At 43.8% G+C, this 14,199-nt stretch overlaps 1 protein-coding gene across 2 annotated transcripts in view; it reads right to left on the minus strand.

Moving 5' to 3' along the window:
• The window catches only part of PIN1 (peptidylprolyl cis/trans isomerase, NIMA-interacting 1), a 15,944-nt gene that overhangs the window by 1,544 nt on the left and 201 nt on the right, over positions 1-14,199 (minus strand). The window contains exons 2-4 of one of the 2 annotated variants that reach the window (XM_025203980.1): positions 12,480-12,680; positions 3,079-3,189; positions 2,174-2,239 (exon numbers count right to left, since the gene is read on the minus strand). In XM_025203980.1, the coding sequence (XP_025059765.1) occupies positions 2,199-2,239; positions 3,079-3,189; positions 12,480-12,680 (353 nt within the window). In that variant the 3' untranslated portion in view covers positions 2,174-2,198. The remainder of the gene's footprint in view (positions 1-2,173; positions 2,240-3,078; positions 3,190-12,479; positions 12,681-14,199) is intronic. The other variant, XM_025203979.1, reaches the window with a different exon arrangement.

Below are 14,199 nucleotides of genomic sequence, written 5' to 3' on the forward strand. Positions count from 1 at the left end.
GGCACAAGTGATGTCAGTCTTTCAGTCTCAGATGCCCTTAAGGCACACAGAGGGGAGAGATGTGGTGTGCATTACAAGTTGCACTAAATAATTTACAAGGCACGCGTGGGTAATGTCATGACCTAGATAAAGAGCGCACTTACTGCTTAGGTCTCCAAGTCACCGACTTCCTGGCAGTTTAGCAACTGAGGCTTTAGGAAGCCAGATGTGATGCTAGGCTGGCCCCTGCGCAAGGAGTACCAAGCAGGAAAACTATAGCAATTCTGCAGCAGGCCAGAAAGAACAGGCAGAGGTAAGCGTTCAGTCAGAATGCGAGCCGAGAGAGAAGCAACCTGTCTGCTAGAAAGGGTTCAAGAGGAACAGGATCTTGGCCCAATTTACTTCAACCAGAAGTTAGAGCAGAGAAACTGCTGCAACAATGAGGTGTGGCTGCTCCCAGCAGGTCTGTCTCGTGGTACACGCACCAAATGCTTCAGCAGAAGGATGAACTGCTGGTCAGAAGGGACCAAGCAGCAACAAAGCCTCATGGCACGTACAGAGCCATTACTCCCTGTGCTTCACACTGCTGGCATTTGCCTTGAGACGCCTGAAAAGATACAGATCAGCCTCTTGCCAAATACACAACATAAATCTCCTGTAAGTTTATGACCCTTGTCTCAGAGTTTCAAGACAGTGCTGCAGCTCTGGACTCTACCACACATTAGGAGACGGCTACAGAAAGCTCACAGACAGCGTGACGGATGGATTGTCAACAGACTTTTTTTTTTTCCCAAACAGACATTTCAGTGATATACTAATCTCTTCGGGAACTAAAGCTTTCCAGCCCCTGCACAAGGCATACATCCTAGATGCAGCACATGTAGCAGAGGAGCTGCTCTGGAATTTATATTTTACTTGAGGCACTAAATCCATCCATACCCATTTCTGTAGCAAGACAGCAAGATACCATGAAGGCTCAATTCCTCCCTTCCTGGATTAGTCCTAATAGCTTCAGCTAGATATTCTCCCCTTCACAAAAAGCTCAGTTTATTGCCGAAGGGACTTGATATATAGGACTTTCCAGAGTTCTGCTTTGCCCCTTAGTTCTGTAGTTAGATTAACTGGTAGGAAAGACAGAATGCTTGCCTGTCCCACTTATTCTCATTATAAGACCAGCTGCGCTTGCTGCTCTGAGAACTGCACAGTAAAAACCCTTCCTCTTCAGATTTTATTTTATTTCTGGTAGTAGCCTAGTATTTTTATTTCAGACAAGGAAATAACTTCTCTGCTGCACCAAAATAATCTTCCGAAAAGCAAAAGTGTCAATTACTTGCAGTTTTTCAAGAAGATAAATTGGAATGTTTTATCAGTTTCACCTCTAAAGTAACCAGTACTCATAGATCTAATAAATTATGTTTGCAGCCCAACGAGAGCAGAGGCAAAGATAGAGACTGAGCGTGATATCTCGAAAGCGGAGCAGCCACTCGTGGTTCTAGTGTCATCTAGTGGAGACAGGTTCTTGCAACATTTCTTTGCTTTTTGCTTAAATCAGGAGAAATCTCTTTCCATAAGTCACGAAGGACCACAATGAACTGACAGTTTCCAAATGAACCCAAAATAGCAGTCACAGCAACCCAAGATTAATGGGTGTTTCATTGTATAAGAATCCATAAAATGCCATTGCAAGGGACTCTCTAAAAGGAAGCATTTTCTTCCTCAAATATAATTTGACTGGGGTACAAATTAAATCCCTAAGTATAACAGCAATTAAGACAATAGCTCAGTGGGGGGGGTGGAACTCCAAAATCAAGAATTAGGTTTCTAAAGACAGCTTCAGTCACTACAATCTGGGGGCTGCCTAAAGTAGCAGAAGCCAGACTTGGTTACTCAAAAGGTCCCTTCTAACCCCGACTCTGAGGCAGCCACTCGTGTCTATTTTAACCCCTCTAACGAGGCATTTTCTCCTGTGCTACCCTGGACCCTTTTGCGTTTGCATTACCAATTATGCAGTGTCCTGTGCACTGTCTGCCATTCCAAAATCCTTGTACAACTCTGCAAATGCAGGAGATTCCCACAGCCAGATTTGCACACTTGCTGCCAGGCAGGTATCTAAAATGTTCCTCATCCCACTAGCCCTGAAAATAAACTTGAAGTGAAGTCCCCACCACTCTAAATGCAGTGGATCCCTTCTCACCATTTCAGTCTGTAGACAGCTCTCCTTAGACTCTGCTCTTTTGGGTCTTGTTTCCAGCTCCTATGACTTAAGGGCACAGGTTTTCAAGAGACAAAAAATGCCATATTTGACTACAGATTTCTTGACTTATCCAGTTAAAATGTGCAAGGCAGGCACCAGTCTCTTACATACTTTTTTTGATTCATTCTTTTAAGCTACTGTAGCTACATTTGCATAATATCATTACTTTGTTCTACTCACTAGACACTGAAGCTGTGCGCCACAACAAACAGTCAAATGATTTGAGAATCGCTGTCCCACAGTTGCTCAGTCTCCTTTCTAAATTTCAAACGACACTTTGTTTCATGTGCCCTAATAAGTCCCCCGTTAATAAGCATACACAGAGAAGTTTCTTGCAATCATTCCCTTGCAATGCAGATCAGCAATTCTGTAATGAATTCCCTCACCAGCAACATTATTGTGGGTTGGCTATGAATTGTACCTGCTTTCACAATTTGTTAATAGCCTCCCCATTTAAGGTTATAGCACTTAATTATTTATCTGGTTTGCTATTAGCAAAATTTACCCATTTCCTCTTTATTCACGGTCTGCTACACTAAGCAACTGGATTTCTATTCACTGTGGCTAGAAAAAAAAAAATCTTTTTTCTAAAAGATTTTATAAAGGACATTTGTGTAACATTCTCTCTGCCTAGAATAATATTATGGCGGCATTCTTAATTGGTTTAACTTCCAAGCAGCAAACTACATTTTCTGCACAGCAGGCTACCTAACGCACAAATCCATTTTCACATTCATTCCTCAGCAGAGGGACATATTATTAATCCCCACCCCCTGCTAGCAAAGTCAGCACCAGCCCTGTAATCTCAGTCTTGTATATGTGAGGTCATGCCAAGCCAGACCTACCTCTCCCAAAAGCACCCAGGTCACCTCCGGCTTTTGCTGAGCTGCAGTCGCTGAATTGGGAAGCCAGAGATTCAAAGTCCTCTTCTCCCGATTTAATCTTCTGGATGTAGCCTGTTGACAGAGACAGCATTTAGCCATCAGAGCAAAGAACAGGGCCAAGGGAGGGGAATGTTTATAAAGAGAAGGGAGGACAAATTTAAAAAAGAATGTTCATTACTGAGGAGTGTTTCAAAGGTGCTGCTTTTGCTCTGCATGGCATCTCAGAGACCCCTTTGTCCCAGCACCCTTCAACAAGAGGCAGAAAACACCACTGTAGAAGTGCCACGGATCCAAGGAATTAGCACAGCAGCTCAAGGTTTTCCTCTTCCATTGCTTTTACTGCCAAACAGTGGCCTGCTGCTGCACAGAGCCATGGCCAAGCTGTACATGCCAGTATGACTCTGCCACCTAGCGTGTTTGCATTACAATGTAGCTGATCACGTAATTACCATTTCACAGATGCTCATGGAGTGCCTTTTACTGGCTGCACTGTGCACTCCAGACAAGCCCCTGACAGTCATTTATCAGACATGCCACAACCAGTTTCAGTAGAGTTACTTCCCCAATTTCACTCGCTGTGCCCCAGTTCTACAACCAGCAACTATGGGACCCATCTCCCAGCAACTCTCACCTCAGATGCCTTTTCACTACTCAACCAAGCATGCACAGCAGTCTACATTGCAAAGTGCAGTGCACGCGAGAAGTGAAGCTTTCAAAGCACTCGATTTAAATCAAGTCAAAATTAACTTCCATCACAACACTCAAAAGCACTTCTCATCAAGTGCTTTTTTTTCCCCAAGCACATTCCAATCTTCTTCATGTCTGGCCATTTCACTGCAAGCTGTTCACTGCAAGGAGGGCTGCTCTTTTAAGTGTAGAAACTCATCGCTGTCCTTCAAAAGCCAAGAATGTGTGTTCAAAAAGAGATTCACCCTTGGAAGAAAAGTGGCCAAGCATAAAATTTTCAGCTAAATAAGTGAAAAATTGAGAAAGATGTGGGGCCTTTAAAATATCTGCACACACTTTACTATGTAGCTTAGTACTGCCAGCACCTACATTAATTTGCCCTTCTATCCATGAAACAAAAAAAACTAGAACCCTCTTCATCTTTCAGATCACTCCTTCAGACGGGCTTCTTAATAGTGTTTGACTGACTTCAGAGGGTGCAGGCTGCCAACACAGGGCATCAACAGCATTTAGTCAAAGACAAGCAGAACTCCCAGTTTCAGACATCTCTGAATATTGCCACAACAGCCCGTATTTAATGGCTCTGAAATCATTAATCTGAGCAAAGGGTCTGAGCATGAACAGCTTAGAGCAGTAGTTCTCAATCTTTTTAAACAAAGGGCACCCCTCATTAAACTCAAGCACCCCATCCCCTCCCCCTACCTCAGAAAATGCCAGCTCTTAGCTTTCACTCTTTTTTTACTTCAGAAAAAGAATAGAATAGTTCTTCTTGCTAGAGAGAATAGTTAGAGGGAAGGTTCAGGTTGGACATCAGGAGACATTACTTTACGGTTAAGGCTGCCAGGCACTGGAATGGGCTCCCAAGGGAGGTGGTACTCTCTCCTACCTTGGGGTCTTCAAGAGGAGCCTGGACGTATATTTGGCTGGGGTGATAGGACTCCAGCACCCATTCCTGCCTGGGGCAGGGGGCCGGACCTGATGATCTGTTTAGGTCCCTTCTGACCCTAAGCATTATGACTATGATTTCTGCAAAGAGCTCAGGAAGGCCACACCAGGGCAGGGATTTTTTGACATCATGAATTCCTGTTTGTAATCTCCAGGTTTACTCTGTGAATTACATGCACATGTCTGTATATCTAGCAGTGCTAATAGTGTACAGCACCCTTTAAGGGGATCTCACAGTACCCTAGTTGAAAAAAAAGAAAGAAAGTCATTGCTTTAGACCATGTGTAGTTCTGCTGAGCGCTTAGTCATTGGAAATCAGAGGCATTGGAAGCAATAACGTCTCACTAGGCTCAGCCTAGTGCTTTCCTCCAATGACTCCTCAAAATGGACTGCCGATATTTCCACCAGGAAAGCTACTGTACACATTACCTGGACAGTTCAGTACTATCCTTTAAGTGCTGGGTTTATTTCCCTTCTGAGCCACAGGCTCCCACAGCTGGGTCTCCAGGGTGTCACTCCCCACTTCCATACAACGAAGACAGCAGCACTGCCTGACTTCTGGGACAAGCAATGCTCACAAAAGTAAGAGCAAGCAAGCAAGCTAAGGTTCTGATCAAAGAAGCCTGACTTTCCCCAGTTTTAAAGCACGGTCCCCTCTTTCATCTCTGAAGAGAATCATTGAAGGCAGCAGCTGCTATGTAAAGGGAAGTGCAGCACTTCAAATGGGCACTAACACCTGGTGAAGTCTTCAGAACTATATGGCAAGCTGCACATGGAAGTTAGACGGCTGCTGGTTTTCCTAAAGCTCTCCAAGTACAGGATGTTGTTTAGCCTTCCACTATCAGAAGCTGAATTTCCCAATGAAGGTAACTTATCTGAGCACTGTAGACTGAGCGTATGGACTCCTCTCACAAGGTGGGCACCTGGACGCTAAATTTCAGGATGGTTATGTTCACTGCCCAAATACAGCAAGTGGAAAAGCCCTCTCTGAGCATGTATGTGCAGAGTCACCTGAAGTACTCTGAATGCATTTGGGGATGTTCAGAATGAACGAGGGCAGCCTTAGAAGTGATGAAGCTGGAGGAGAGAACAAGAGTTTCCAATCTGGTTTCAATGCCACTTACTCCTAAGCATGGGTCTAGAAGTGCTCCTGCATCAGTAAGTATTTTCACAGTTTAACTGCGCTAACACAGAAAACAAATGCCACTGTGATTTCTTTGATATGAAACTGTACACGGAAGCATGCATGGCATTTTCCAGAGCCTGTCAGGGGACGGGCAACTTAAAGACCAACTCAACAGGTCACATGGACAACCAACAAGCCAACCCACTATGCAAGATCAAAATTGGAGGGATGATGGAAGAAACTGGCGGTGAAGGAAGAGAGTAAGGCCATACAGCCAGTGACAAGTGGAGAACACAGAACAATTAGAGGTGAAACAGGGGAGCTTCAAACTAGCTGTGATAACAGCAAGTGTATGCAGCAAAGATGTGCAGAGCTTTGACAGCTGTTTCTTAAGGAGGACAAAGATGCAAATACAAGTACCACTTGGAAAGGAAAGTTTGTGGAAGGAGTTCTGGCCTCCATAACCAAAGTGGCAATTTCTGCTTTGCCACAGGGGTACAGCAGATTACTGCACTCTACATTTAACTCTCTCAGGCTTAAAGCACTTGGTCAGAATTTTAAAATGTTGATAGATTTAACGTCCTCATTGTACATGAAAGACCACACAGACCTGTCTTCAGTGAGTTCTCAAAAACCCAGAAGTGCATGCAAACATGGGGCAGCTGTGAAGTCATCACAGTAAGCAAGCAGGATGGTCAAGATTACTAGTCATTCGCACACAGTTACACCAACAATTCCCAAGCCACTGTACACACACACACACACACACACACACACAGATTTTGTTCAATGCCAGTAAGAATCTTAGTCTGTTTGACTAAGCTTGCCTATTTTTATGAGCTGAAAAAAAAAGGAAGATCGGTTTTCATTTGAAAACCAAGCTGCTGTAATTTTAGGGCAGATTTCTTCCAAGTAGCTCCCAGTATGACACTGTCTTCTTCAGACTGAAATCGAGCCCAAAACACCAATTTTTATTTTTTAGAAGTCTCTGGATTTATTTTTGCTACAGCACATCTTTCTCCCTCAACATTCAATCAATTGGAACCTTTCAATGGCAGCAACTGCCAGGGCCCTAACGCATGCAGTTATGCAAGGGATTTAGTGAAAAATTCTCTCTCTTACTGGGCTAACTAGCCATAGAACTGAGGCCAGTAGAAAAAGTGCTAAGAGCAAATAGGAATGCAGAGAAGAAAATGGGGACTGGATCTGGCTGGGGGGCCGGGGGGGGGGGAGGGGGGGGGGCATGGGGAATGGATCTAGCTGGGTGGCCGGGGGGGGGGAGGGAGGAAGGCGAGGGGAAAACAGAACAGGGGACATACAGGTCCTTTGACTATAATTACAAGCAACTGAAGTTTACCTCCATTCCTCAAAAGGGATCAGATTATTTGCTTCAGTTCAAAAGCACTAGCAGTACTGGAAGTAGCGTCATTCAGTTAAGGGGTTTATGCATATCTTAGTCATGCTGACTGAACTAAGTACATTACTTAGAGATGGCGGAAAGAAAGAAACAGAGCTCACAGAAAGCCATCTATGCATCATAGCTATGTATCCATAATATCTTGTGTTTTTGGACTAGATGAACTCTAGAAGTCCCTTCCAGACCTACTTCTCTATCTCAGAGCCAGTTTGAAGATTCATGCAAGATCAAAAGCAAGAGGTCCATCACAAAGCAGCTTACTTCATTGCTTGTATCTGGGCAGAAAACTCTTCACATTCCCCGCCCCCCCACCATTTTAAGGAGAAATGGATATTGTTTATCCGATTAAACTAAGCTGTCTGGAGCGCAAACAATGTATTTGCCCAATAGGTTTGCTGTCAAAAGAGAGTTTATCTAAAACGCTCATTTGCATCACCTTAAATGCGTATTTAATTGCAAGCACAATCCCAGCCACATCAGTAAGCATGTCACTCCTGGTCACACCAAGAAATACCAGGAAATCCTTAAGTCAGGAACTCGTTTAGAAAATCCTTGAAGTGAAAGGAGCCCCAAGCTCACATGGCAGTTTTTGGGGATTATTTGAGCTAGCAATTCCCTGCAAATACAGGGAACTAGACCCTATGGCCCAGGAAGCCAAATCCAGCCCTATACTCCTATGAGTTGTGTGACTGTACCATGACCTTCATGTTAACAGCTTTCAGGCTGTGAGGCTGTTAAAAATGAATTTCACAAGCCAGCGAACTGAAACCAATCAACCTGGCACAGGGAAGTGGAGCTTGGTAATTACAGCTTTGCTAATTTGACTAGCTCAGGCACAAAACCTACTTGCCAACTGGATGTATGCTTCTTAGACACAAGACTGGGGTCAGCTCCTTATTCTGGAAGAGACTTGTGCAGCCTTGGGTAATATACTTACTCCCTGTGTCTCAGCTCTCAAGGGCATAGAAGAGGATTATAAATATGAAAGGATTGTTTAGAACAAATTCTTCAGGACAGATACCAGACTGTAGAAAAGCACTTCATACAATGCCATGTGAGAAATGAGTTACACTGGAGACAAAGGGGACTACCACAAACTTGCAAAGTGAGAAAGAAATGATGGACTGAAGAACAAGCATCACGCTGGAATGGTAGTTCCTAATGGAATTTCTTGGTTGCGGGACTGACCTTGAGTAATGTTTTCATTAATGACCTTGAAGTAGAAAGGAAGAGCATACTAATGGAAACTGCTGATGACATGGAGTCAAGACACTTGTCAATACAGAAACTCAGAATCACATCCAGAACTAGCTAGTCTTGAGGACCAGGATAAGAAAAATGAAGTGAAACTCAGCAACATAAAATGCATGAATTCCTGCTATCAACCAGAAGCTCATCAGCTGGAAAAAGAGGAAGACAGCCCTGAGTATCCCCACTGATCACAGGATGGACTGAGCCATCAAAACAATGTCGCTGTGAAATAGGCAAACACAATCCTAGGTTGCAAGTGATTTTCATTACAGACCAGGCATATTAGTACAAGGCAGGGGTGAGCCCTCATCTAGAATACTGTGAGCACTTCTGATCAGCAACACTCAAAAGAGGAATTGAGACTGGAAAATGTGCGGGGGAGGGCTATGGAAATGATCTTGGAAGAGGAAAGAAAAATCTTGGCTTGTTCAGCCTAGCCAAACAAATAGAGGGAGTGCAACTGCTCTGTGTAAGTACATCAGGGGGCTCTCACCCTGGAGGGAGAAGAGTTATTTCAACAATATTGGTACAAAAACAAATGGATATAAACTAGCCATGAAGAAGTTTAGGCTTGAAGCAGGTGTCTAGTCTTCAGAGGAGTGAGGTTCTGGAATGCACCCTACCTCAACAAGAACAGAAGGAAGCACAAAAAAAAGATTGTTTTCAGCATACAGATTGAGCATCTTATGAATGGAGTTGATGCTATGGTTCAAGGGACTGGAGTCAGTGACCCAGGAGGCCCTGCGTTCCTGCTGTCACCATGCATCTACTCAGTGCCTGATAGAACTGGACCCTTAGCAATGATATGGAACAAATCAAATAAGGCAAAAACCTAAATTGTCTTCACCCACTGTAACATAACACACTAGAATGCATTAAAAACACCACTTTCCCCTAGTCATCTCCAGTCTACTTCCCTTATAACTGGAGAACCGCAAGCAAAATATTTGATGCTAACCCAGTTTCACCTTTTTAAAATGTTAACCTTCCCCACATTCTCCAAGGAGAGGAGACTATAACAAACACTCCCCTTAAATTCCAATCTCAGATTCTTATCACATAAAACATTAATACCAGAGTTAAAGATTCTGAAGGAAATATCCTAGACATAACTGCTCTCTAAACAAAACATGAGAATGTGTGGTGCTGCGTCTGTCAAACAAATGCCTCCCTTGAGATCTACCTAAACAATTCTGTGCTATAATTACATTCATCAGGTACAGTGCATCTGCTCAGAGAAGTTCAATGATGCCTAACTGTTTGTCAAAAACTCCAGTGAGGCTAAGCTGTGCATCCAGGCAATGAATGTTAGGCGCTTTTTTTTTTTTTTTAAAGAAACTTTATAATTTTCTGTTATGTTCAGGCTTGGATCTTTCCAAATCAACGGTATCAGTATACCATCTCACCTTTTTGGAGCAAGTAAAACACAGACAGCCTACATAAAATATGCATTAGTGGATGTTCCCTGTGACCTTTCTGGGGAATAGTGCTTACCAAGGACAGATGGGGGTGTTGGCAGAAAGATTTTTTTTGATCATGGCATTTCATTCTGCCAAGACAAAAATACAATGATAATAAAAGTGACGAATGAATGAATCCCTAATGGACTTTATCAAGAACACAGCAGGACGTTTACATGAAATAAGTTTTAATCACATTTCTAGCATCCTCAGGTGCCACAAAGGAAAAAAGATTGCTAAACATAAAAATTATCTGACTTTACTCTCCAGTGCCGTCAATCTGGCGCTTGCTTTAAAAAAAAATCAATTTAAAAATAAAAATTACATCTGCATCTTAGAACAAGATTAAAATGTCTTTCTATAACCTTATCAGATGACGAAGACCTGCTGTGTCTAAGATAAAGAAGGGCACCCAAGCAAAGTTATAAAGATGACATTCATTTGTTCAGGATGTTATTTTGGCTTCTAAGGGAAGATAAGCAAAGCACAGGACTTCTACTAACAGAAAGCCTAGTCAGGTAGGTAAACACCACTTAATAGATAACACCACCCAAGAGAACTTTTCCCTCTAAAATGTAATAATCTTCTCTCACTCGGGTTCAAGTTTGGGAACATCTGCTTTGTACTGTGCCAAAGGCACTGCTGTTTTACATTGTTGATCAGAAAAAGTAGGGATTCTGTGGTACAAATGTGCCAACTGTCAGTTACAAGGCACTGAGATTTCCCTCTCCCCAGGCAGGTTTGTCCCTCTCCCCAAGGACATACCTTGGGCTCCCCATCCCCAAGCCACGGAAGGGACAAGACTGCTCTAACAAACACGCTGCTTTAGTTGCCCTTAAGCCCTAGCTGGAAGACCATTCTTCTGCTGATCCTTTTCACTTGGGTACATTTCACCTTAAGAGACCGAATCGATGAGGAGCTCCTCATTTAAGAAATGACTAGTTGCAGCTCAGTTGTAGCATTCCAAGCTATTCAGATTTTAAAGAATTCTCAACTGTCTGCATAACTCCAATAAGCGTTTGGGTTTAACACTCAGATTCCAGAGTTCAAACCAGCTACTGCATTGCCCCTGGTTACACCTATTTAACTTGACCGACTTAACAGACATTTCCCTGAGAAGATGCCAGCATTCATGGCAATTAATTCAGCATCTCTTTCAAAGGCTATTGGGCACCATCTGCTGGTGAGTACCCAGGCAAACTGCTGCTCAAAGGCTTATTGTTCAGTGGGGTGATTTCCTCATCAAAGGCTTTCAAATTCTGAGTGACAATTTTTTTTTTTATTAGAGACTGGATCCAGGTAGCTGCCAGACATTTTTCCTCACCCTTGTTTCTGAACCCTTAAAAGCAACAAGCAACTTTAATGTAATACTATATGGTAATAAGTGCTCTACAACTTCAAGGGTTTGGGTTGTAGCCATGTTGGTCTAAGGAAATAGGCAGACAAGGTTCCTTGGGTGAATTTGATATCTTTTATTAGACCAACCCAAATGGTTGGAGAATAGTTATTAAGCAAGCTTTCGGGTTCAAAAACCCTTCATCAGGTTTTTGAACCCGAAAGCTTGCTTAATAACTATTCTCCAACCATTTGGGTTGGTCTAATAAAAGATATCAAATTCACCCAAGGAACCTTGTCTGCCTACAACTTCAAAGCACTTTACAGAATATTAACTCATTTTCATAACAAGTCAAGACTGACTGCTACAGATTGGAACACAGGCCATGGTGCAAAGTCAGGAGACTTTCACCACAGATCCTCTGACCCTCGCACCGAACTCAACGAAGAGAGCCAACAGTAAACCAGAATTAGAACTCTGCCCCACAAGGCCCAAATTCACTGATTAGGAAACAGGATAGTTAGAAACTATTGCTGGCGCTGCAAAGGAAGACGTATCTTGTGATGGGTCCCATATACAGCAGGAAAGGCATGCAATTCCCTCACTCCCAAATCAGGCAAAAGACCACGGCAGGTTGAAGAAATTTACTTGTCCACAGATATTCAAGATGTTTATACCTGGGGTTCAGTCCCAGGCAGAGATTCATCAAAATTTACAGTAACTGCCACCAGGACAAACAGGCAAATAAATATTAAACAAAAAAAGGAAGATGTTTAAGGAGCACTTGTTTTAGCATCAAATAATTGCTTTATTTTTTAATATAAAAATATACATTTACAAAGAAAATACAAACAAGCCTCTGACAACATTACAAAAACATAAAGGGGGAAACTGGCATGAGGATGGAAGGGGGAGGGAGGGTCCTATTCCTAAGTCATTTAGTCATGATCAGCAAATCATGCAGCAAAAGTGTTTCTCCAAGTGGCTGTGCTACACGAAAGTCCATGTTCAAACCACTTGCCTCAAAAAACTTTGATTTAGAGAGTTCAGGCCAATAAGCCACTTATTTCTGTGCTCATTTTTGGCCTTAACATGACTTTCCCTCACAATAACATCAATCTGCCTCCTGCTTTTACTTGCCATTTATAAGCTCCAGTGCCTCATCTTTGGTCCGTGTGATCTTTTCCTGCCTCCATGATGAGGGCCTTCTGGACTGGTTGTGTTTCACCAAAAGATGTGAGCAGCGCACTTTGGCCGGCTCCCCCTGGCCATTTTTCCCACCTCCGCTGGGGCGCTCCCATTGGCTGGCATTCGTAATGTGGTTGAAGTAATACACACGGCCTAGAAACAAGAAGGAAAAGAAAACCAGGTCTTTAGAAGATCCACAGCAATAGCCTCTTGCTTATCCCAGCAGATAAATTCTGGATTTCTGCAGGTGGGTGAAAATGTGGATGTCAGCTCACTGCAGAATCAGTGCAGAGGCTGGGAATACTTAACATCCCCATAATAACAGGCTGTCTCAGCATTACAGATTCAGTCTATTAGAACTCTCTACCAAGGTTTTCTAGTGAGAAACAAAGATGCCCTGAGCAAAGCAGCTGCTCCACTCAAAACCAGACTCTTGACACCATCTCCCTTTCCAAAGTTGGGCAAGTCACTTTTACTTCAGTGAAAGTGAGATCAGGGTCTATGTCAAAAACTCTTGAAACCTTCCCAAAATAGCACTTTGCAGCTTAAGTGCTGGCTGGCTCATTTGTAAAGCACCGATTATTCTTATGGAAGCAGCGAGTGCCTGCAGCTTTCCTGAGTCACATGACACCAACACATCTTCAGAAGCAGCACAGCGACATAGTGGAACTCTGCCCATTTTACCCCTGCAGCGAAGGTGAATGGTGCCGAGTTTCTGACACAGGGGGATTGTGTTTCATTCCAATCTAGCTTGCAACTGAGAGCACAAAGTATGGCAAAAATCCCTATCTATTTAAACCGGGTTTTTGGTTGTAGCTGTGTTGGTCTAAGGTCATAGACAGGCAAGGTTTTTTGAGTAAATGTGGTATCTTTCATTAGACCCATTGAGTACTCAGTTGGTCTAATAAAAGATATCACATCTACTCAAAGAACCTTGCCTGCCTATGTATTTAGATACATTTAGGGGGTAACAGTATTCTAATAAACAGATCCTTCAGTTAACAGGGCACAGTTTTCAAAGCAGCAATCACCTCTAACTATGCCGGGTGTTATACAAACAAGGGACCCCTGACCCTGAACTGACCTTTGCAGGCTGGAAACAAAAAAGACACTCCTCCAAAACAAATCAGCCCTTTCTTTATCAGGAAAGGGCAGGCTTTCCCAGAAGCAGCCAAGAGTTTGGGGACACTGCTCTGAGATCAAGACAGCTAAAGCAATGTCCCAGCACTGCTGGAGCACCAACTGTAAAGGGTCCCCAACCCGCAGGATGAGGTCCACTCATTCATGCACTGGCAGGAGCTCAGGCCCTGACTAAACAAATTGTGAGCACCTCCGACATCCTAAGAGGTGCCAGCCCAGGTCCAGAGCTCTGGGGCACTGCAATCACTGGACAAAAACCCCGACAACGGCCGGGTCCCTGTACACCGGGGGGGAGGGGGGCAGGAACAAAAGGCAATTGTAGTCTCACGACAAAGGGGACAAACCTCTGCTTGGCCAGGGAGGGGCCTAGACCCGCCTGGGCTCCCGAGGGAGCTCCGGGATCAGCGTGCGCTTTCCAGAGCCGCCCCCCGCCCCCATGCTCGGGGCCCTACGACGCATATCCCTCCCCAGAACCTCTCCCCCTGCCGGCGCGTGGCAGCTCCCCGGCCCCTCCCCCCGCACGAGGCGAGGA

The sequence above is a fragment of the Alligator sinensis genome, unplaced genomic scaffold (assembly GCF_000455745.1).
Source record: "Alligator sinensis unplaced genomic scaffold, ASM45574v1 scaffold707_1, whole genome shotgun sequence".
Taxonomy (NCBI): Eukaryota; Metazoa; Chordata; order Crocodylia; family Alligatoridae; genus Alligator; species Alligator sinensis.